General features: G+C 39.6%; 2 protein-coding genes across 3 annotated transcripts in view; one reads left to right on the forward strand and one right to left on the reverse strand.

Annotated features, from left to right (window-relative positions):
- Positions 1–1161: 1161 nt before the first annotated feature.
- Positions 1162–2814, forward strand: LOC117134860. Its single transcript, XM_033294112.1, has 3 exons — positions 1162–1305; positions 1395–1636; positions 2371–2814. Exons 1-3 carry the CDS (start codon positions 1162–1164, stop codon positions 2450–2452), a joined length of 468 nt encoding a protein of 155 aa, XP_033150003.1. The 3' UTR covers positions 2453–2814.
- Positions 2815–15761: 12947 nt separating this feature from the next.
- Positions 15762–22411, reverse strand: part of LOC108595140 (protein O-mannosyl-transferase TMTC1) — a 39131-nt gene continuing 32481 nt past the window's right edge. The window contains exons 6-8 of one of the 2 annotated variants that reach the window (XM_017983244.2): positions 17105–17582; positions 16347–16431; positions 15762–16286 (exon numbers count right to left, since the gene is read on the reverse strand). In XM_017983244.2, coding sequence (XP_017838733.2) covers positions 15946–16286; positions 16347–16431; positions 17105–17582 — 904 coding nt within the window. In that variant the 3' untranslated portion in view covers positions 15762–15945. The remainder of the gene's footprint in view (positions 16287–16346; positions 16432–17104; positions 17583–22411) is intronic. The other variant, XM_017983254.2, reaches the window with a different exon arrangement.

Consider the following 22411-nt stretch of genomic DNA (forward strand, 5'->3'; position numbering starts at 1 on the left):
CAGCTGGAAATAACTGAAATTCAATAAATGTCACAGATGACTTAGCCTCGTAATTATAAAATAAATGAAACAGTGTTTTGTTACCACAACAGACGTAGCAGCTTACCCACAGACTTAAACGTATGCAACATTTTAAATAATTCAGTAGACATGCATAAACTTTTAATATAGTACAATCAAACGTCCAAGCAAACAAGCACCTCATAAAAAATAATAACAAAGCCAAACACCAACAATTAGATTTGCGACTAACAACAAAAAGCTTTTAACGTGCCATGACAAGTGTGTGTGTGTGCGACAGAGTGATGAAGTGTGTGAATGAATGAGTGAGAGCACGCCATCAATTTGCATGTGATTGTGTCAATGGATCCAACACACCTGTTGATGGTTCAACGTTGATGTCTAATGGGCAGACATTTATAGAGCAATTGAATGAAAGGAAAAATCAATTTGTGCGTGGAAAGGCAAATTCAAATTTGAATACAGGTACACACCCAACAGTCATACACACACTGATGAGTTTGTTTTTAATATATTATAGTTGCCTTGAATTGCACGAAATCAATTAGCTGAAGTATTTTAGTTTAGACAAATGTACAATATTAATTAAACAGCGAGCTCTAACATTTTAATTAGAGTGAGAATTAATATTATGATTAATGATTATTATTTTTATTATTTATACAAATTAAAATACTATGAACTATATTACAAAGTGTTTGAAATTATTCAATTTACAATTTTGTTAAGTTTTTTTAATGTCAGATCTCATTTACAGTATTTGAGTTCTATTCATTTAATTCATTGCTTTGATAATGTTCAATAATTTTTAAAAATTTCTAAAATTTTTAAATTAAAATAAATAATCTCTCACCTGTCAAAATCATCATAAACCATAAAAATGGGAGAACGCAGCAAAACAAATTCGCAACAACAACAGCAACAACAACAACAACAACAGCAGCAGCAGCAACATCAACAACAATATCAACAGCAACAATCACTTCAACAACAAACACAGCAAAGTAACAAATACGATGCCTTGGATAGTTCTAGTACCAATAATAAATTAAATCATAAATACAATAACGACAAAGCTAAGGATAGGGATTTAACTAAAGAAACTAGCAAAGATTTGTCATCCAAATCGCCCGATGAATCATGCCCGACCAAAAGCAACCCACAGACCAATCAGCAAGGCCACCCAAGCAGCTCCAGAAGTGGCGCACGGAAGCGCCACCTCATCCTCGCAGCGTCGCCGACAAATGCAATTCCAGCGGCAAAAGGACCAAAAAGTTTATGACCGTGAGCGTAGCGCTGTGCCCAGACCCACCGCCACGCCCATAACAATGACTTCAACAAGTCGCACTGTCATGGGCGGTGGTGATTGAAAGCAAACCATCGCCCACTTCGACAGCCACATCGCGACGTTACTTGAAGGCGGAGACGCCATCTCGTGGCAGTCGCAAATATTATATAATCGCAAGGCGGGCACTACCAAGAGCGACCTTGAGGTCGTCATTGTCAAGCCAGAACATCATCATCAGCATCGCTCGCCGACGATAACGCCGGTGGCGGTCAGCTCAAGCTCCAGCTCTCCGACAGGTGCAACAGGCGTCACGGTGCTACAACAAAGGTATATGCAGCTCCAGACGGAGCACGATAAAAAATACATTTCCAATGCAATCCATGACTTTGATTATTCGGAACTTAGAAATTCTAGGAGCTCTAGGTCATAGTAAATTAGCCATCGAACCCACACCTCAACAACTATGTATATGTTGTAATCGCTGATTATATATGTCTAAATATATGTGTGTGTTCTGCCACTTTCGTTAGGTGTATGAAGACCGCATGCCGTTTAAAATAATTTAGTAAGTCCGTAAAATAAACCTAATAAAGGTGAAACCAATTGAAGGCCTCACGACATTAGCTGGCTGCTATAACAAAAAGCAGCCAGCCTTGTCTCAAGCAAATTTAAAGCTATCTAAGTGCATCGGTGATTTTTAATTGGTACATAATTCAATAAATCAATATCAATAAGCCGCGCGAGCTGCCATAGCCCAAACTCCGCTAGCTCTTAATTTAAATTAATTGTTAGCTCTTTATAAAAAAAAAAAAAGCAGCGCTCTACTTAATAGAAAATTGAGCAATAAATATTTCATTCTAAACGTACGCTTATGATTTTAATTATTTATCTATAGTAAATATGTTGACAAATAGTCAGAAAACAACAATCGAAAGTTGTAAACACTTGATGGATACTTTCTTTACTATAGTTGTATAAATTAAAGTGAATCTCAACTGCTGCATAAATATTAAATATGAAATGAAACTAACAAAAGCATTTCTCTTTCTTTACTACCACAGTTGTAGTCCACTTGAGGCAATTGCCAGCAGCGAAGAGTCCACAGCGAGCAGCTCGAACAGAAAGCGGGGTCAACAACACTGAGCTCGCCTTAAGCGCCGTTACCAGCCAAATTGTAAATAATACAACCCACAAGCTAGACTTAAAGCAACGTAGACACAAAAACAATAATAGCAACGGCTGCGAAGCGGGCAGCTATAACGGCAGCAAACGCCAAAGGCGCAAGTCAAGTCCTGTGGCGTCGGACCAGGAGTAAGCTACGTTGCCCAGCTGCTAACGCCCGAGGAAGTTTTGACAGCAGCACACAGCAACAGCGACAGCTCTGGCAGCAACAGTCACAAATAGCGCTCACTAGCGCTGGCAGCACCAATAGCAGCTACAGCAACGGAGCCTGGGACGACGACAGCAGCTACAGTGCTGAGGGCGGCGACAGCAGCGGCAGCAATAGTTGCACAACAGCACACTGCATGGCTTTGGCGTGGCGACGCAGGATTTAGGCGAAGACGGACTGTAAGCCCAGGCGCGAGACGATAATCCGGACGCAACTGATATTATCTCACAAACGCTGCGCACAGCAGCAATGGTTGCAGCCGCATCAGCAGCAGCCAAGGAACAAGCAGCGGCAGCGTTTGCCGCAAACACCGACTGTGAAAACTTCAGCGAGCGACGGCAGGACGCGAATGATTATGCCGATGATGAGATTAGAATTATTGCAGGCGAAGCGCGATTTGGCAATGACTCGCTCGAGGATGTAGGCGATGTGGATGATAATGCGGATGTAATTGTTAGAAAAAATACGTAATAATCGGCCTTCGATCAGAGGGACATGTAGAATCACCGAGGAGGACGATAATCAAGCCTTTTCGCCCTTCTACACCAGCTCAGCGGAGCTGATAGATAATTTTTGTGGTGGCGCCAGCAAATACTTTAATCTAATGGACTTTGAACGAGGTGCCGCTGGCGGCGGTACCTCTACGCCAAATGGCAATGGAGGTGCTGCTGGCGGCGGCGACATGTCGCAATCCTATAAGCAACTTTATGGGTAAGTGCAGGCCGTCAATATATTAACGTCCATAAGAGCTGCTAACCCACTGCTTACCATTAGGCATCAATGCCATGGGCATAGCAAACATTCCGGAAACAATGAACGGCACTACAATCGGACCAAGCGGCGCCGGTGGACACAAGCCAGGTGCTGCCGGACGAGTCTTGTTTCAATATTAGGAGTAAACTCTTGAGAGTCAAACCACGTTTCATCAACATGCAAGTTCTTTACTGCGGAAATATTGGTGTTAAGATGATGGCTATGAAATCACTACCACGATTCTGATTCGGGTGTTCTGACCCTATGTATCAAAGAGTTCGTGGTATTTCCCGCTATATTTATGAGGGCATAAATAGCGACAAAGCGACTACCAGGAGTACAGTCACTCTTCTGCACTTCCATTAGAAGGGAATCCAAACTCATCTAGCATCAAAAAAAATCAGCCCTTCGGAATTTTTTTAATATTTTTCCGCCCATCTACATGCCCTGCTTTCTATTTTTCTGCATACCTTCCTGGCTTTGTGAGCCTATAAATTAAGTAAACATTCAATAACTTAATCACGGAGCGTTGCTTAAGGTATTATTATTATTTAACCGTTTTATTATAGAAATTATTAACGTGAACTGCACTTACCCAAATGTAATCGCATGTTAGAGCGATTTATGTCAAAACACTCGGTGTGGCTTACTTCTAGCATGGTAATTACTATTAAAAGGCAAGATCTGAAACTAAGCAAAGCTGGTCGAAAAAAAAAAATAGTGCATGCTGCTTCAATTTCGCCAAAAAAAAAAAGAAATACTGCAAGCAGAAGTGGCCTTTGTGTTGAAGAAAACAATGAGCACGGAAAACATAAGTGCTGTAAAAAAAAGAATTGTTTCAAACAAGCCGATGGTTATGTGCTGATGCCCTAGCATTCTTGATTGAAAATATCGAATATTTTCGTTTTAAGTATCGACAATATCGAATATGGCCAATATCGATATTTCAACACCTCTAATCACCATCCACCCGGCTGCTCAACACGTTTTAACGTTGGAGAATCAAATCCATCACTTAAATGTAAATAATTGTATATGTATATTGTAGGAAGAAGTATGATATTGTCTAGTTAGTATATGTCTGGACCCATGTGATCCTTTGTTATTGTTTTCCTTATATATAACTAGATTATGTTGCCACAGCGGTAACAGCAAGCTTGTTTGAAATAAATAATTATATATATTTATAAAAAAAAAAATCAAATCGCGCACAGCGGGCGATTCGATAGATCCTCCTAAAGTGTACAGACACCGATACGTGGACGGACACAACGGAGAAATTCCTGCTTTTGCTTTGGAGCTTTTGCTCGGAGTTTCGCCCGTAAAAGTATAAGGCCCACCTGGCGAATTGCCAAGCAAAAGAGGGCAATTTTATCATGCAAGTTTCTTTTAAATATATATTTAGCTTCATATATGTACATTTATTTTTATATTTCCAGTTGCAATCACTGCCCGGCAAAATTCAATACTGAAGCGCAAAATTTGCGGCGCGAATGCTCTACAATGGTCAGCACATAAGCTTAATTAAAGTTCTTTAATCAATAACAGTATAAATAAAAGATAAATTTATAAGACAAAAAAAAGTTGACGGACAACGCGGCAACAATGATAAAGCCATGCGAAAATCTAAAGGAACGCCATTTGAAATGCTTTGCACATCCAATTGTTAGAGATGGCGTTACTAAATGCAAAGCCATTGGAAATAATTGCCAAGCGCAATTATTCAAACAAGAGATTATTTCATTTTTTACTATTGTACGTCTTGTCTGCTCTGCTATGATTTGCAACGGCTGATCATGTCTAGAGTCTAGACTAGGGCACGGACCGTTCCGGTCTGTTGTCGAAAAATGCGGGAATAGAAGCCCGGCAGGCATAAAATAAAGACAGAAAGTAAACCTTTTTTTTTAATTGGAAAGACTTCTGGATTAGAGTATTTATTTTTAGTATTTATTTATTTTTAATTGTAGTCTAGAATTTAATTCTATGGTACAATTAGTATAGCCAGAGCAACAAAGGCCTTCAGGCTATTTTTTTTTTAGTATTTATATTTCGATAAATGTATCAGAAAAAAAAAAAAATAATGTTCAATGAATTTTCGCAATTTACATATGCATTTTTCTGAGGTTTTTTTTAAGTATTTTAATTTTTTTTTTGTATGGAGACAAAAAAATTTCGCAGACCTGTGAAAGTCAGCGGCTACAAATTTGTAATTATTTTTTGGGGTTTTTTTTTTTTAAGAAAATCGTATTTTTAATGTTTACTTTATTGAATACATAAAATTATACATGATTTAAATGTTGAGGACAGCAATTAACTGCTTCATGATATTCAACAATTACAATTATATAAAATTCAAATACTAACTTATAAATTGACCCAAATACACACACCCAAATATACAATTGGTCGCAAACCTGCAGTTTCCCAGCTGTACGCCAGTATGCCTATAAGTTGGCTTCTTGGTTGCCAATAGCCTTTGAACGGCTGCACCCGCTGGCTTGCGAAATTACCTTTACTTTTTGTAATGCTAAAGCGGGTTCCTTAAAAATAGTCAATAAAAAGTCCCATGAGCGTATTTATAAAGAATACTTTAATATTGTTAAAGTAATAAATAAACATAATGTATGTAAATGTTTGGTAATAATAGCCCAGCGATATTATTAAAGCATAAGTTTCTTTAATCACTATTTTTGACTGCCACTGTCACGTCTTGTTTCATCTGCTGTGAATTTGCAACTGTCAACTTAAGTCTAGACTCTAGACAAAGCGTAGGAAAAAAAATGCAGACATGTACACATACTAGTGCTGCAATAATATCGGAGCACTATCGATATTTGGTTTTTTTTTTAACTATTATAAAATTTTGTTAACTCTTTTGCTTTGTATTTACTTTTTTTGTATTATAAAATATATGAACCATATAAAATAAATTTATCTTTTATTAAAAAAAAAAAACTATAAAAAATTACGATAACATCGATACTATCGATGTTTTGTTTGCAGCACTAACACATACACACAAGCAAATAGAATTTCGTCAGAATTCTAATGAAGACTTGTGGCGCCTTCAGACCGGAATTTGAGAGACAATATAAGCTAGATTCTAAATTTGCGTCAAAACTCATGAAATTTTAAGTCGAAATTCATGAAATTACGAAATTGCGAATAGTAATAGTAAAAAAAAACAAAGTCAGCGCCTGAAAATTTCATTCATTTATGAAGGCAATTGACCACATTTTGCTTTTGATAACACCCAGATATAGCGGGCAAAAAGCTAAAATGGCAACGCTGCATAGAAATATCGTTACCTTTCAAACTTAAAAAACGATCTTTAATATTCAAATTTCTGCAAACGGTTGTTAAAATTCAAACTTAAATATAAAGTAGAATGCTAAAGTATGCTTTTCACCCATTTCCATTTGTTGTCAAAATTATATTGTAAAATATCCTTTTCCATTTTACTTGTTGACATAATAGTTTTATGCAATGGTCAGAGAGCATCTTTGTATATGATTATAATGATATGATTTATGACTATGCTGCTTACCAACAGTCACTTTGGTTTAGCTTAAACAAGAATGTTTCGAATACTGGAAGAGTGCAGTTACTTTTGTACAATATGGCGTGATAGGAGTTTTAGTTTAAGCGTACTATATAATGAAATAGGGCGTCGCAGGCCTGCGCCCAACTTACCCTCCCAAGTGGGCAACAGCCCAGAAACTTTAAGTAGAAATTGACCATCTTAGGTCAATCCTATATACACGTATACAAAGACATATTTTTCTCATTTGTATATACATATATGCGGGTGTTAATTCGCCACTTGCAACACTATACTTACATAATATTATCTAGATAGCTAACAGTAGAAGAAGTTGTAGAACTCATTTTTAACAATATTTTAAAAGCTGATCTTCGTTAACAACAACAACAACAACATCATTTTAATCAAACAAATCGGGTAATAACTCGATAAGTATATACTTGTAAACTTTAAAATGTGGGAATGAAACAAATTACAGTGTTGAGCTAGCGAGTTGTCGCTAGCTGTATTAATGCAAGTTGCGAATATATATACAAATGAGAAAATTAGATTTTTCTTATTAGCATATATGTCTTTATTGCTGCCTTCAGCAGTCAAATTTCAACAGCAGTTCAACTTGTTAGTTGCGATGGTCGAAAAGTAAGTGATTACATTCTAATAAATAATTAAATATTTGTGATAGATAGATAGTGAGTTGTCGAAGATTAAAATAGATCGAGTGCAGCTGTGCAGAAGGTAAGTGCATAGAGAGAAGAACTTGAAAAGAAAGGTCATCTCATATATAATTAATAAAGAGAATCAAAAATAAATATGCCCTAAATGTGTTATATTCATATTTAAATGTGTCTATTATATAATTTATAAGATTATTAATAATATTGAGAACAAATTAGTCCAATTGAAAGAAAGTCATATAATAATAATATGCTGCGAAACCGAAAATAATCGTAGTTTAATCATTAGCTCACATTTTAAACAAAAATAATTTAATTATTAATGATTAATCATTCCCTAAAAAGTATGCGTTGGTTATAGAAAATGTTAAATGAGTATTATGATTTATGATGAGGACAAAAGTGATTACAACAATGCCTGTGAATAACTGAAAACAAAATATTTAAAATTATGTATTTAATGTAATTATAAATATATATGCTCTACATTCTTTTATTTACAGTGTATATAATATATACATATATTATATGTGCGTGTATACAAATGGCTTATAAATTTTGAACCGCCACAGTGCCACCTAGCGGTCAAAATGCGGACTTTGAGTCGCCACCTAGAGACATTTTGAGTCGCCACCTAGAGACATTTACGTCATACCAGGGATGGTATAAAGGTTTGGTTTTAGTACAGAATTATCATTTATGTACAATAAGCTGGCGCTAGATGGCGCTATGCAACATTTATAAATTTTGAACTCATGTTTTAAATTTCATACACATGTATTCAAAATTTATATGTATGTATGAAATTTATAAGAAATACAAATATAATATATACATATACCCTGAAATGATTACTTATTATTATTATTATTATTATTATTATATGAATATTAGTACTACAAGAGTTTTGCACTGCATACAATCTACATATGTTAAAAATAATTTGTTTTTTTTTTTCCTAAGTTGTCAATAATAGTCAGTTAGAATCGCTGTTTAAAGGTCAGTTGTTTATCTTTCTTATTACATATGTACCTATATACACAACGTGTAAAATTTGCTACTCTAATTTTGGCCATTTAATGCTTCTCGGCTGTTATTGTGCCAGCCCTAATAATAATAATAAAAATTATTCTTACACTATATTTGTGAGTTTTAAATGCAAATGTATTTTTTTTTAAATTATACTTTTTATAAAACTAAATAATCGTTGTTTAAGTGCAACCACTGCGCATTATCTGATTGTCCTGGCAAACAAGATCATCGTGTTGCTCAATCAGGCGAAATAGCTCCTTGGCATAGAAAAACGAAGGCATGCTGAGCGGTGACTCTTATGACGCATTCGGCTGCAGTCGTCCTATTCGTAATTTCCTGTTTAAGATTCTCACGTATGAGTTGCCGCAGAGCTACTTGGCGAGCCGCTGCCAAGTAGCCACGTCTAATATGGTGGCGACCAATTTGCTGACGAAGTGGCTTGAAGTTGAAGGCCTGCGTGCCCCACAACTTACCACGGGAGCGCGGTGTGCCTTTGCGTTGACGCAGCGACTCCCGGAACAACTGACGCCTTACACGCTGCAGACTGGCGGACCTGGGATTCAGACGTTCTGGCTGTAAACAGTTGTGCACCTATTGCCGAATCTCCTGTCGACTGTTGGTTGCTGGACGACCAATGCAGATTGTGTGCATCAAATACAATTGCCTTATGCATTCGTTGAGAAAGCTGCGCTTAGTTGGACTCAAATAGTTGGGCTCAGCATTTATAATATAGTGATCTCGTTTGTAGACAAAACAGTAGCCGCTGCTAGAATACTGGCAGACTATAAGCTGCTGATTCGCGTAGTCGATGAGGGAATTGAATATAATGATCTGGCTCTGCATCTGGTTTTGCGCCGTGCGAAACATTAGCAGCTGTGATTTATCCATGCCTTGATGTCCAGGCGCTCGGAAGAGAGCGCTGCAATTAAACAGATGTCACTTTGAATGACTTAGAGTCCAAAAAATTTAATTTGAAGTGGAATGAAATTAAAACTTAATTAATTAACTCAAACTCCAAATAAAAATGATTAATAAAAAAATGTTTTTAAAAACTTAAGTATTAAAGTGCAGTTGGATATCGGTTCGTTCTTTTTTTTATCGCATACGGTTATCAATATTCTGTGCTGGCGCAATCAAAGCAATATTCTCAATCCTCAATGGCTAGAGCCTGTGAATTTTGTTGCGCTGGCACCAGATGATGGCCAAGTCATTGAACCAAATCAAAATATCAGCAAACTGACAGAATTATCTAATATGAATTGTCGGCTGGATTGCGTTTGGGCGAAGGTGGGGATGTGAGGTCGGCTGCCATCATTATGGCAATGCGAAGCAACTTTTCGCTATTTGTCGCCCTTTTCGTTGTCTGTGGGGGTTGGAGGATGGGGGATGGCGGATGGGTAACGACGAATGTCAGTTTGTCTGCTTTAGTTTCGTTTACTTGAGGCACTAAAAATCTTCTGTGATTTTTTCAATCAAAATTTGAAAGCCAGCATAAGCTGCAGAGGATTTAGCGAATGTGTCCCCATCAATGATCCCGAATATCAAATACTTCTTCCAACTCCGTCTGCTGCTTGGCTTGAATTTGCTTTGTCTTATTTTCATTTCATTCGCTGGCTTTTATTTGTTTGTTGTCTGTTATCTATTTGTGTTTACTCTGCTTTCATTTTGGCCAAGCAATGCCATAAGGCGACAATCGTTGTTGTCATCATCATCATCAGCAGCAGCAGCAGCAGTAACAGCAGCGAGAGGGGTGAAGAGAGGGAGAGAGACAGAGAGAGAGAGAGCATGGAATTTGGCGCTCGTTTACGCGTTCAATGGCTGGGTAATCCAAGTATGATGATATTCCCTAAACTAAATCAAAACGAAATCGAATCGAATTTATTGTCATCTTCATTTTGCGCCTCAGATTATGCTACACAGATTTCGCTCTCCAAAAGGGAGTTGGGCGGAAGGCGAGGGAGATGGAGAGGGAGGAGGCCACAGCTACAGTTTGTTGGGTTTCAATTACGGTGTGAACTTTCGCTTTTGCCTTAATGCCGGATGGGGACAGGGGGGGGGGGTGGTGCGACGAGCCGTTAGCATTTTATTCCATTCCAACTGTATATGTATGTGTGGGAGTGCGATGTGGTGGGTGGGGTGGGGTGGGCCGTTGCGCTATGTAACGGTTATGCTCTGCATGTTGCGCCCGAAGCTACAGGTTATGATGGCTGTTGTTCTTGCTCTCTGCGCTGTCTGATGTCTCCGGGTCTTGTGTTTTGGCATTTCATCTGCGTTTCTGTGTATTTTTTTTGTTGCTTTTTTGTGTTTTGCCCTCGCAATTTTACTGATTGTGATTGTGTGTGCTTGTATTTTATATTTTTTTTTGCCTTGTCGTTTGTGTCGCAGCAGCTGCAATCAAAACTACATCAATGCTGCTATGTTTTCATAATACCAAACATATAAAAATGCTTTGGGGGCAGAGAGCGACGCCAAAATTATGCTGGATACGAATGACAGCTGAACGTTATTAGTATTTAGTTTTAGCTATAGCTCTATAAAAAACAACAGATAGATTTGATTAGTTTGCAAAACTGCAAAGGTTAAGCTTACTAATTAAGGTTCTTGTTGCTGCAAACTGATGCTGACATGTTGGCTAACCGACTGTGCAGTTGGCTTAGCAATTAGTTGGCTGAAAGTTGTACTGGTTGTGCATGTTGCATGCAACGTCTGCCTATTACTCATTGAAATAGAAATTAAATTTTGTGACTAATTGTTTTCAAGTTAAGAACGAGCTGCCATTTGAAAGGTGTTCGTGCAACGCTCCAACTGACAGCACACACACACACACACACACGTATGAACACACGCATAGAAGCGGCAGTTGTGTGCGTGTGCATGGCATTTGGCTGCCGCGGTCCAACTGCCATGCAATGAGCTTTGGTGCGGCTTGGTGGTTTGTTCTGAAACTGACGTTGCTACAATTGGTTGCAGTTGACAGCAGCGACTGGCAACTGGCGGCTGGTGGTTAGCAACTCAGCCCTTTCCCTTTCTCTTACTCTTCCCCAGAGTAGTTCAGACAGCAGCATGTGTGCGTTGCATTGATTTTATTATCACATTTGATAATTTCTGTTGTTGTTGCTATTTTTACATTTTTCTGGGTTGCTGGCCACTGCAACAAAAAATAATTTTGTTGCATGTCTGAATGCGGTTGGGGTTTGCCGCAATGCCACTGAATTTATTCTGCGTGTGTCTGTCACAAGCGTATCTGTCTTCTTGTCAAGACACTCAATAATAAAACTATATGACAGTTTATCAGTTTGCTATTTAATATAAGCCTGAAAATTTGTTACACCTGTTGGCGATTAAATTGTAATCGGTTTAATTGTCTTTGTTGTTTGAAGTGGCATATTGTAATTAACGAAGTATTTGATGTTAAATAACTTAAAAAAATTCTGATTAATATGGGGATTATAATTATGGAAATCAAAGCAAATATGTCAGAGCTATGAAAAAATAAATTTGAATATTTCCGTAGTGCTCTATACGACCAGAATGGAATCATGCTAAAACTTGTGTTTGCTGAATTTGACGCGAATCGACTCAGTATTGGGGGAGCTCAGTATTTTTAACATAGGAGGTATCTCTAGCTTTTCCAGTCTATGAGCTCTGGGAATTCGACCCTTTTTTGTGGCTATAAGTTAAAATTAAGTAAATCAGCTAGTTTCCTAAGTGATTTCTAAAATAATATTCATAAAGAGCATCCTCTCACCCCAGCTATTCCAAATAATTGATTGAATAATTAAAGGAAAGGACATTTAAATGGATTGAAATCCTCGAAGCGTTCAATTGATGCAGGCGTCCCTCAAGGTAGTGTACTTGGTTCCACTATATACTCCCTGTACACAGCGTATATGCCAACTGCCAGAGCTGGAATAGACGAAGATGATGTAAAGATTGCAACATACGGCAACGTTACTGTACAAACGAGAAGCACAAGCATGGACATGGCTACGCAAGTCCTCTAAAGATGCGAGTTCAGATTCGAAAATGGGCTTAAGACAGAAATGCAAATGGATATCACAATGTAAGGTTTCCCAATTAGGCCCAAGAGCTCGCCAAAGTATCTATGCGTCATAATGGACTGGAAACTATACATTAATAGCCAGGGGTCCGTAACGTCGAAAGCTAAAAAGATGGCCTGGCTCTTTCACTTATGTTAGATATAAACTCTCTCGGCAATAAAATGGCAATATACAAGGCATATATGCCATTGCATTGAAGTTCCTATGCAGAGTCTCTGAAATATTTAAGGTTGCAGATGTGCTAAAAGCACGGATCGTCAACTATGTGCAAAGTCTTGGTGATCATCTGAATGCACTGGCCAGACTTCTCTCTAAACAGCAGAGGATTGGAAGAAGATTTATGCCATATGCTCGATCTCCCACACAATTTTTTCTTGAGTAATGCTCGCATTTTTCTTTAATTGATAAACAGAGTAAATGTAAAAAACATTTCTAATCGCATGAAATATTTCGTAATTAATTTTAATTGAATATATTACATGATCGAGCAATTTAATAAATTCACCTTTTTGCCCTCTGAATCTTTAATTCAGTTGCATTATTTGTTCTTTTGGTTAAATGTTGCCAACAGGGCAACATTAACTTGTCAATTGCATTATAATCACGTATAAGCGCTCTCTCTCTCTATCGCCTGTTGCAATATCTCGCTTTGCCACACAATGTAAAAAAAAAAAAAAAAGAAAACAAAAAAATCCGTAACAGCTTTTGAAGGGCACAAAGTAATACAACAAAGCAGAGCAAATTTGTTTTTGATAGAAAGTCATGTCAAAAACAATGACCCAAACTATTGTATGTCATCATTTTTTTGTCTCTTTCGGATCTCCCTTGCTGTTTTAACTTTTCCTTCAGCTGGCCAGCATGTGAGCCAATGTGGGTTAAGCTCAGCTGTGGGTGGAAGCGAGTTTTAGGGGAGCGGGAGGGACTAGGGGGAACGCTGCTCTGTGCGGGCAGCACTTGAAAAGTGCGCCCAAACGTTGAGTTGACCCTCATCAAAAGCTAACTAAAAAGTTTTCTTTTTATTTCACTTTTGTATGCTTTTCTATCTCGCTCTCGCTTCAGCATTCGCTCACTTGTGCTCTTTTTTGTAGTTGCCTGCTGGCCAAAGTGGAAAATAAATGATTCCACAGGATGACCATTTGCGTGTTGTATCCATGTGTGCGTGTGTGTATTAGTAGCTGTCTATCTGTATACGGTTAAAAAGTTGAAAGCCAAGCTACACTTTTTGCGACAACCGCCCCACTGCCCACAAAAAATTGGTAGCAAAACAAAAACAACATCTGTGGCCAAAACAAAAGTCAAAACTGGAGCGAAATACAACAGAACGAGCAACAAAAGCGAGCGCAACAGAAATAAATAAAAAGCCAATAGAAATTTAAACAGTTTGACGCATTAAATAGTCATTGGGGCGGCTTAGAATCGCCAGATACCTCGTAAATAAAACAAAGAGAGATTAGTTTAGATTCAGACCCAACATTAAGCATTAAATGCAACTTTGTATGACTCAGAGTTTTAAGCAAATATATTTCAAATTGCAAATAGACAAGCCAAACAATACACGACTAGCAGAGCTAATCCTCTAATTTGTTGAGCTCAGCTTGCTTATTGCTTACTGCCTGCTGCTTGCCTAGGTCAAGTCATTACCTTGGCTACTACGCAGCGGCCTGGGCAGGCGGGCAATCCTTTGTCCTTGTACATTTGCCACAGCAGCCTGATTGTTGTTTAGCTATTCAAATCTATATTTAATTATAGTGCCGCAGTCTGTGGCGGTCCATCCTTTGAGCTGTGCCCACATCCTCATACCCGCCCTCGCTTCCAGCTAAACTAAATTTCGTTGCTTATCAAGATCACAAAAGCAACAGCAGCGACGTCGTAGTCATCATCATCCTAGACATCAACGTCTTTACTGGGCACTCGAGCTGCGTCTCTGGGAAGTGCCACTTCATCAGTCAGCATCGACACTGTTGCCCGGCAGCTATTGTCCGCGCCTTCTGTTGCCACCTGTCCAACTCCTAGCGCCAACTCTATTCCAACAGCCCGATGCCCACTGCTTAGGCCCACATTTTCCTCCACCCTTTGTGTTTGCTCTCTGCTGCGCGGCCTCAGGCGCTTCACGGATTTCGTTGGCCCCTTCTCCGAATGCCATGTGGATTTTGGTGGTTTCACCCGTGGCGGTATCTCAGCACGGCTTAACGCTAAAATGTGTGACTATCTACTCTGTCTGTCGGTCGGTCTGTCTCTATCTAGCTCGCTCTCGCGCTAACTCTTACTCTCGCTCTGTTTGCGTGGAGTGGCATGATGGAATTTTAATTAAATACTCCGGTGTCTATGTTAATTTATATGCGCATATGCTTAGCAAAGCGACCGACATTGTCTGCTGGGATGGTGTCGTCCAGCCAACCATGTTCATGCATTGATATGATGACAAGGACTTTTCGGGTTTCGTCGTCTGTGAAGTGCCGTCGCATGTTTATGATTAAGAGCTTTACAGTCGAGCCAGAGTGGCGCGTGTCCTTGCGCCAGCCAGCTGAGGTCTCTTCATTGTTTAAAATTTAATTATCATTTTTAATGCTTAGTGAGCACTATTTCCCTCCTTCAGCCCTGCCTAGCCTGCCTAGCGCTTGTGGTTTATGTGGTCTCCACCCACCAACATGTGCTCAGTTCGCAGTTCGTTCGTTGCCTGTATTTTTGGCAATGCCACTTGATATTATCACGCCAGAGCTCTGTCTGTCTAGGCTTTGATTGTCACCTGCTCTTTGAGTTGAACGACTAAGAACTTGATATGGGTTTACGTGCGTGGGCTGAATGACTCAACAGCAGATTGACATTTTCACAGAGACTGGAGACTGAGGCAAGCTTAAAATGATTATGAAGGTTGCCTAGAATTAGCTAACAATTATTTTTAGTTCCACACAACGTTCTATATATATGAATATTCAATATATATTCGAAAAATATATCTGCATAATTTTATTCATCGCTTAATATTTATATTCTTCATGTACAATTTGATTTTACATTTGTATTTATAACGCTTGTTAATAAAAATATATATTGTAGGCTTCTTGAGACATTATGTGGAAATGCTGGAGAATTTTGAATGAAGCTTAAATCGAAATTGTTAATAGCACAAAAGCCTCAGTGAACTGGCACTGGCGCAGCTGGAGCTGCTGTTGTCCTTTATGCTACGTGACCACATCGATATTGACATTCAGCTGGGCCAAATTGGCTCGACTTGTGGCATGCCCCGGCTGCAGCTGCAGCGCCTTACGGTAACACTCAACGGCTTGCTGCCGCCGGCCACGCATCTGCAGTATGGCGCCCAAATTGGCGTGTGCGTGCGCCGCCTGAGGATGCAGTGCAGCCGCATGGCGATACCAGAGCTCCGCCTCCGCCAGACGATTAAGTGCGCGCAGCGCGTCGGCAACAGCCGCTTGTAGCGCATAATTTGTCGGCGCCAGGCTGGCGGCACGCAGACGATACTTAAGCGCCTGCTCTGGCCTTTGTTGTTGTTCCAGGAAGTCAGCTGGAAGTACAATTGCTTGTTAGGCGACTAATCTGGCCAAAAAGGATTTGATATACCAACCGTAATGATGATGAGCGCTGGGATCATGCGGCGACAGTTCCAAAGCTCGCTTGAACCACAACTCCGCCTCCGCATGGCGACTGCACTGGGTGGGGTAGAGAAGTTTGAAATTTACCATTATATACATAAATATTCAAAGCTACATTTATACAAAAATGAAACGAAATAATAAATATGAGTATAATAATTCATAGGCAATTTTAAAATAAGCATCGAGGATATTCTCCAATTTTCTTATACTATAACTATCAAAATCTGATTTTAATTAGTGTCGAGTATGGACTGTCGATGGTGAACGAAAATTATTTTAACAAAGTAGTAAATATTAATTCAGATTATATATTATTATAATATTTGAAAATACAGGGAGTGTAAAGCAAGTATTGGGAACACCTCAAAATCCAAATCTCATCTGGATGAGTATTAGTTATTAATAATTAAATAAGATAAAATACACCGCTTCAAATTCAAAAAAGCATCTGCGAGTTTAATACATAATAAAAACTGATATAATCCGCACGGAGTACTCTGAGGGAATGGAAGGAATAAAATTGCGGCCTGATATGAAAAACTAAATTTCAATATTTACTTATTTAACTAAAATAAGTAGTCATAGAGTCGGGAGGTAGATCAACAAATGGAATCCAATTAAACCCATTTAATTTAGTGGTTCGAGTATTCTGGGGAATCGGTCGGCCAAGATATATATAAAGTAATTTCGTTGTATAAAAGCTTATAACTGATCACACGTTACTTACATTCCTGGCCAGGGTTTGACCGTAGGACACGTAAACGGCTCCTTGTTGTGGTTGCAGTTGCAGTGCCAGATGTTGCTGCTGCTCGGCCTCAGTCCATTGCTCAAGCTGCATATGAAGCGCGGCTAGACGTTGATGCAGCGTTGCACGCTGTTGCGGCGAGTGCAAAGCAGCCAACGATTCGTGCAGCAGCTCCACAGCTTGCTGCGGCATGCCGCGGGCACGTTGCAGCGCACTCAACTGCAGATAGGCACTGCAACGCGCCTCCTCATGTGCCTTGCGATCGCGCACACCGTGTCCTGGTAATCTGGCGGCTGTGAGCAGCACGCTGGCAGCCTCTTCGTCTCTGCTCTGGTTGCTGGCCAGCAGTGATGTGGCAAGATTGAGATGTGCCACAGCCAGCTGGGGTCGCAATTGTATGGCGCGACGGTAGTAGGGTATGGCGGCGTTGAAATTTTGTTGTTGTTGATGCACAATTCCCCTAAAAGTATGCAACATAAATTTAAACGCAGGCCAGTCTTTATTTATATATAATAATATATGACTCTATAGCTAATATATAGTAAGTATTGTGAATTTAAGGCAGCACAATAGCAAAATCTCATGTTTGGGCTAATTGTTATTTTTTAGCTCTTGAGGTGGCTGAGAGCAATGCACAGTTACTTAGCGTCCAGATTGCTGCTTCTTGTAACCCGCTGTCTAATAGTGTGCCTGAGTGCTCAGTAAATTAACTTTGGTTGTGCTTTGGCTGCGGTTTCGCAGCCCTGAAAATACTTGAAAATGTTGACCTTCAAGTATTCCGACTGGGCTCGCTTTTCTTTTCTGTGTTTTCAAATTTTTGCCACAGCGCAACATTGCTGGCTTCATTTAATTAACAGAAAACACTCCTGGGAGCTTGGGGCGAGGCAAGTGCTGTGAAGTGCGCAAAGATGTACAAATTTGCCAAGAGAGTAAGCAGCCTTGCATAATTATGTAAATAACAAAATGCAGGCGTGGCTGCTGCCCAGACACGTCCGTGTTAAATATAAACACAAGGTTCGTATATACATGAGTACTATACAATATATGCATTGAAACAAAAGGCTGCATTTTAAGTTTTGAAATTCAATGTCATCAAATGCGAGATCAACACAAATCTAACAAAAATCGAGGTAGTTTGCTCACTAACAACAATAAATTAATTAAAAAACGTTCTCAAGGATTCACATGCTGCAACATGTCAATACAATTTAAAAAAACCCAATATTTGTTTCGCCTGCTTGCGACAATAAAGATCAAGCAAAGTTGGGTAGCCCTATTCATCATCCTTTGCCAGTACGTGGGTACAGCACGCAACATACAATATAAATTGACTTTAAACACAAAGTATGCCTTAAAAGAGTTTTAAATTTTAAATTTAAATTATGCATAGCCCGTCTAGTGGAAAAAATACAAAACAATTGTATGGAAACATCAATGGTAAAATCTAAAACAATCAGTAATATAATTGTGCCGTGGCTTAGATATAGCAAAGAGCCTTTACTTATTGGGAGGGTCAAGAGAACGACGATAACATCTAAGTTATCCATTAATGTGAATTCGCACTTTGTACCTTTCAGAACACCAACATCCAACATTTTCCCTTAGCCCACTCCCTATAGACAGAGTATTTATTTTCATAACATTCATAAGATAACACAACACGTATGAATCATCTATTTTTATGCACTTTGACTTTTTTTATTACAAAAAACTTGGAAATGGGTATAATGAAGTTGTAACAGACTTCATAAAGTATATATATTCTTGATACAATACAAACTGAATCGATATAGCCATGCCCATCTGTCCATTTATCTGCCTGCCTGTTGGCGTTAGCTGCTTTGTGTGTATGTGTTTGTGAGTGCGTGTGCGTGATTTCTGCGATGCCCTAGTCAAAGTGTATATAAAAATTGGCGCCTAATTTTAATGCCTTCACTTGTTGTACAATTCAAAGGAAATAATAAAATTTTGTTGTTAACATATTTTTATTAAGACCAATAAATTTAACTCCTCAGCTGCGAACAGCTGATCTCGAACTAAGCTCGCATTTTGGCTTTACACAGCGCTGAAGAAGATCACGCGCTCTCCTCTTTGCGCTTGCATTCGGCACAGCGCTAATAAGCTCTCGCTCTCTTTGTTCGTGCTCACTGATTTCATCTCTCTATGCACTTGCCCTCTGCACAGCTGCACTCGCTCTCATTTAATCGCTAAGAATTATAAGGCCGTGCCTATAGTTCTCTTCGTAACACTTACATTCTTACTTCGTAACATACAAGATATAGCTCTGTAGTTACTCTCGCAAGCCGGTCTCATCTTAACTTATCGGTCTCTTAACTTATCGCTTACAATCCCTTTACTTACTATTAATAAATAATAATTATTTATTAGTAAGAACACACTTCATTCGATCATCGCCAGTAACAAGTTGAACTTTCTTCGCTCTTGCAAAAGCCGGTCTCACTGTCGCTTCTCGCACTCTATCGCTTAATAAATCGCTTGCAATTGTTAACTATTAACTAATCTAACGTGTTTAATATCTATGTATATTAAACATTACTAGTGAACTTAAAATAAACATCAATTTGCCTGCTGAGGGCAGCAATAAAGACATATATGCTAATAAGAAAAATCTCGTTTTCTCGTATATATACTTGGGCGATATATCGCGACTTGCAATACATACAGCTAGCGACAAGTCTTTACCGCAACAATTAATTTTCCTAAAGTTAAAACAAGAAATGAAATTTAAAGTCTAAATGATAAAAAATATAATTGTCATATGATAATCCGAATATGAATATTTTACAGCTAAAATTGAAACGAATAAATTTGTCATTGTAACTAGAGTTGATTTGGAATACTCTTCGTCTAACATTCGCCAGGACAAGCAACACACAAACAAACAAATGCAACATCTCGTGCTGTGTGTTTGTTTGTTTGCATTTGTTTAAATTTAGTTTATCGTATGAGCAACAACCCATTGAGATGCTATGTAAAAATCTCTCGTTACCCGCAAATAAACCCAACAACCCCTTGCTGCACTTGCACCACTTGCAGCCATTTCCCATGCGGCATTGACGCAGCATCAACATTTTGTATGCGGCAATCGCTGACTGGCATTCGAGTGGCAACCAAAGCGAAACGAGCCAAGTGAAATGCATGCGAATTGCTGAGCGTACAACGGATGGATTTGCCCAACTGAATATTGAGTATTCTATTCTATTCAGCAATATAGAAAACAGAAAAATGTTGTTCTATGCAACAGCAGTCCGCTGCCGCCTCGGCTTGCTTTTTGTGGCAGGTAAGCAAACAACAACACGAACAGTGGAGAGAAAGAGAAATCTAGACAGCTGCTGGTTCAAATAAAAAGCAAAACAAATAAAAAAAAAAAAAAGATATAGTGCAAAACAGAAATCGAATTATACAGCTCAGTGATTTTTTGGTTTTGGTGTTTGGTTGCTTGTTACTTTTGCTCGCACGTCGCATCCCTGTCTTACTTTGATGTGGCATGCAGCAGCTAAAAATCACAGCGAGAGCAACAAATAGAAGAGCAAGAGCAGCAGCCACATCAGCACAATAAATCCATGACAGTTGACTGGCGTAGGGCTTGGCTGAGAACCGTAAACTCGACGCGCACCTCACAGACACGTGCCCAGCCAGCCCTCCACACATTGAGCATATGCAACAAGGGTTGGGATTGGGGCCGGGCCGGGCCGTGCCGTGCCGTGGTCTGATTTTAAGTTCGACTATTGATGGCTTTACGAGTAAATAATGTACAAACAGCTGCTTATCCTCGAGGAGACGTGCGGCGCTTGCAATGACATTGATTTTCGATTAGATGGCGGAAATCGGAAAATTTCTGAGTTGCCTGCGACTTAAAGTGCGCCATATGAAGTGCTTATGTTAATAGCGGGTGTTGGCAACTTGACTTTGAGATTAGCAGCTGGAGAGAGAGAGAGAGTCAGAGAGTAAGAGAGAGAGTGTAAGTGGACAAGGCAAAAATTCAATCAGGCAACTTCTCGATAAGCTAAGAGCCAAGAGACAGCGAGAGTGAGCAAGAGAGAGAGAGAGAGAAAGAATGTAAGCGAAAGTTGGCGAGAAAAGCGCCTTAAACTTTTGAACAACGCTAAAATGAATTCAGTGTGAGCTCCGGCTTCCTAGCTGGAAAATTCTGGCGACAGTAAAACCGGCAGCTGCAACAAAAGCAACAGCAACAGCAACTGCAACTACAACATGGGATCGGGTATCGCTTTGAGCCAACTTAATAACTTGAAGCCTTAGCAGTTATGAAGTTCGCGCTTTGCTTTTATGTCGTTGACATTATTTGAAATTTTAAGCCCTCAACAGAAATTCGCAATAAGTACAACAACAACAACAACAGCAGCAGCAGCAACAATCGCTTGCGGCCATTTTGACATTGGCATTAAGTGGGCGCGGCAGGGCGTTAGTTTACTTAAAGACACAACTATTTGTACAAATTTAATATGCAGGAGACTTCACTTGAATTTTGTGGTACAGTGTAATTACGCTCTGTTCCAAATGAAGGCAATTTAACAACGGGCCGACATTATGCCATATGATTACGACTGCGACTCTATACGTCGAAGGTGGGAGCTCAGGGCGGCGGCCAACAATGTGCCTCACCCTCTTGGGAGTCGTGTGCAATTATTTGGATTGGGCGCACAGCTGTCGCCAGCTCAGCGCCTTTGCTTTATGTTGGGGTTAAGCACAGCACAACAAGCACAGCACCGAGTGTGTGTATAAGGAACGACACAAAAAAGGATTTTCCTACAATTTGCCAAAGAAGCAAAGCGAAAGGATTTCTTGCGTACTTCGTCTCCCGCTGCTGCTGCGGCTCCTCACTTTTTTTTTTTTTTTGGAGCGTAAAGCCTATTATGTCAAACACAATAATCAACAATAAGAGCGGCCGACAGCAGCAACAGCGATGACAATAGCAACGGGGCGTATGCGCATTGCCGGGCAAAAAGGCAGAAGTCGGGCAAGCAGCAGCAATGGCAATGACGTGACTGCATATTCAAAAGCACTCACACACAAATGTTAGCATATGTATATGTGTGTGTGGTATGTGTAAGCGCGTTGGGCATGTTTGTCGCCAGTGATCCCCATTGGGGAATTTGGCTTGGCCTGACTCTCGGCTTGGCGCGAGTAAATTGCATTGCTGCCATGTGTCTGTGTCCGAGCTTACGCTGTTGCTGCCCCAGCCCCTGGCCCTGCTGCGGCAAGTGCAAGTGTCATTGCCCTCAAACAGCCTCAGCAACCACTGTCCAC

This window comes from Drosophila busckii, chromosome 2L (assembly GCF_011750605.1).
Source record: "Drosophila busckii strain San Diego stock center, stock number 13000-0081.31 chromosome 2L, ASM1175060v1, whole genome shotgun sequence".
Classification (NCBI taxonomy): Eukaryota; Metazoa; Arthropoda; class Insecta; order Diptera; family Drosophilidae; genus Drosophila; species Drosophila busckii.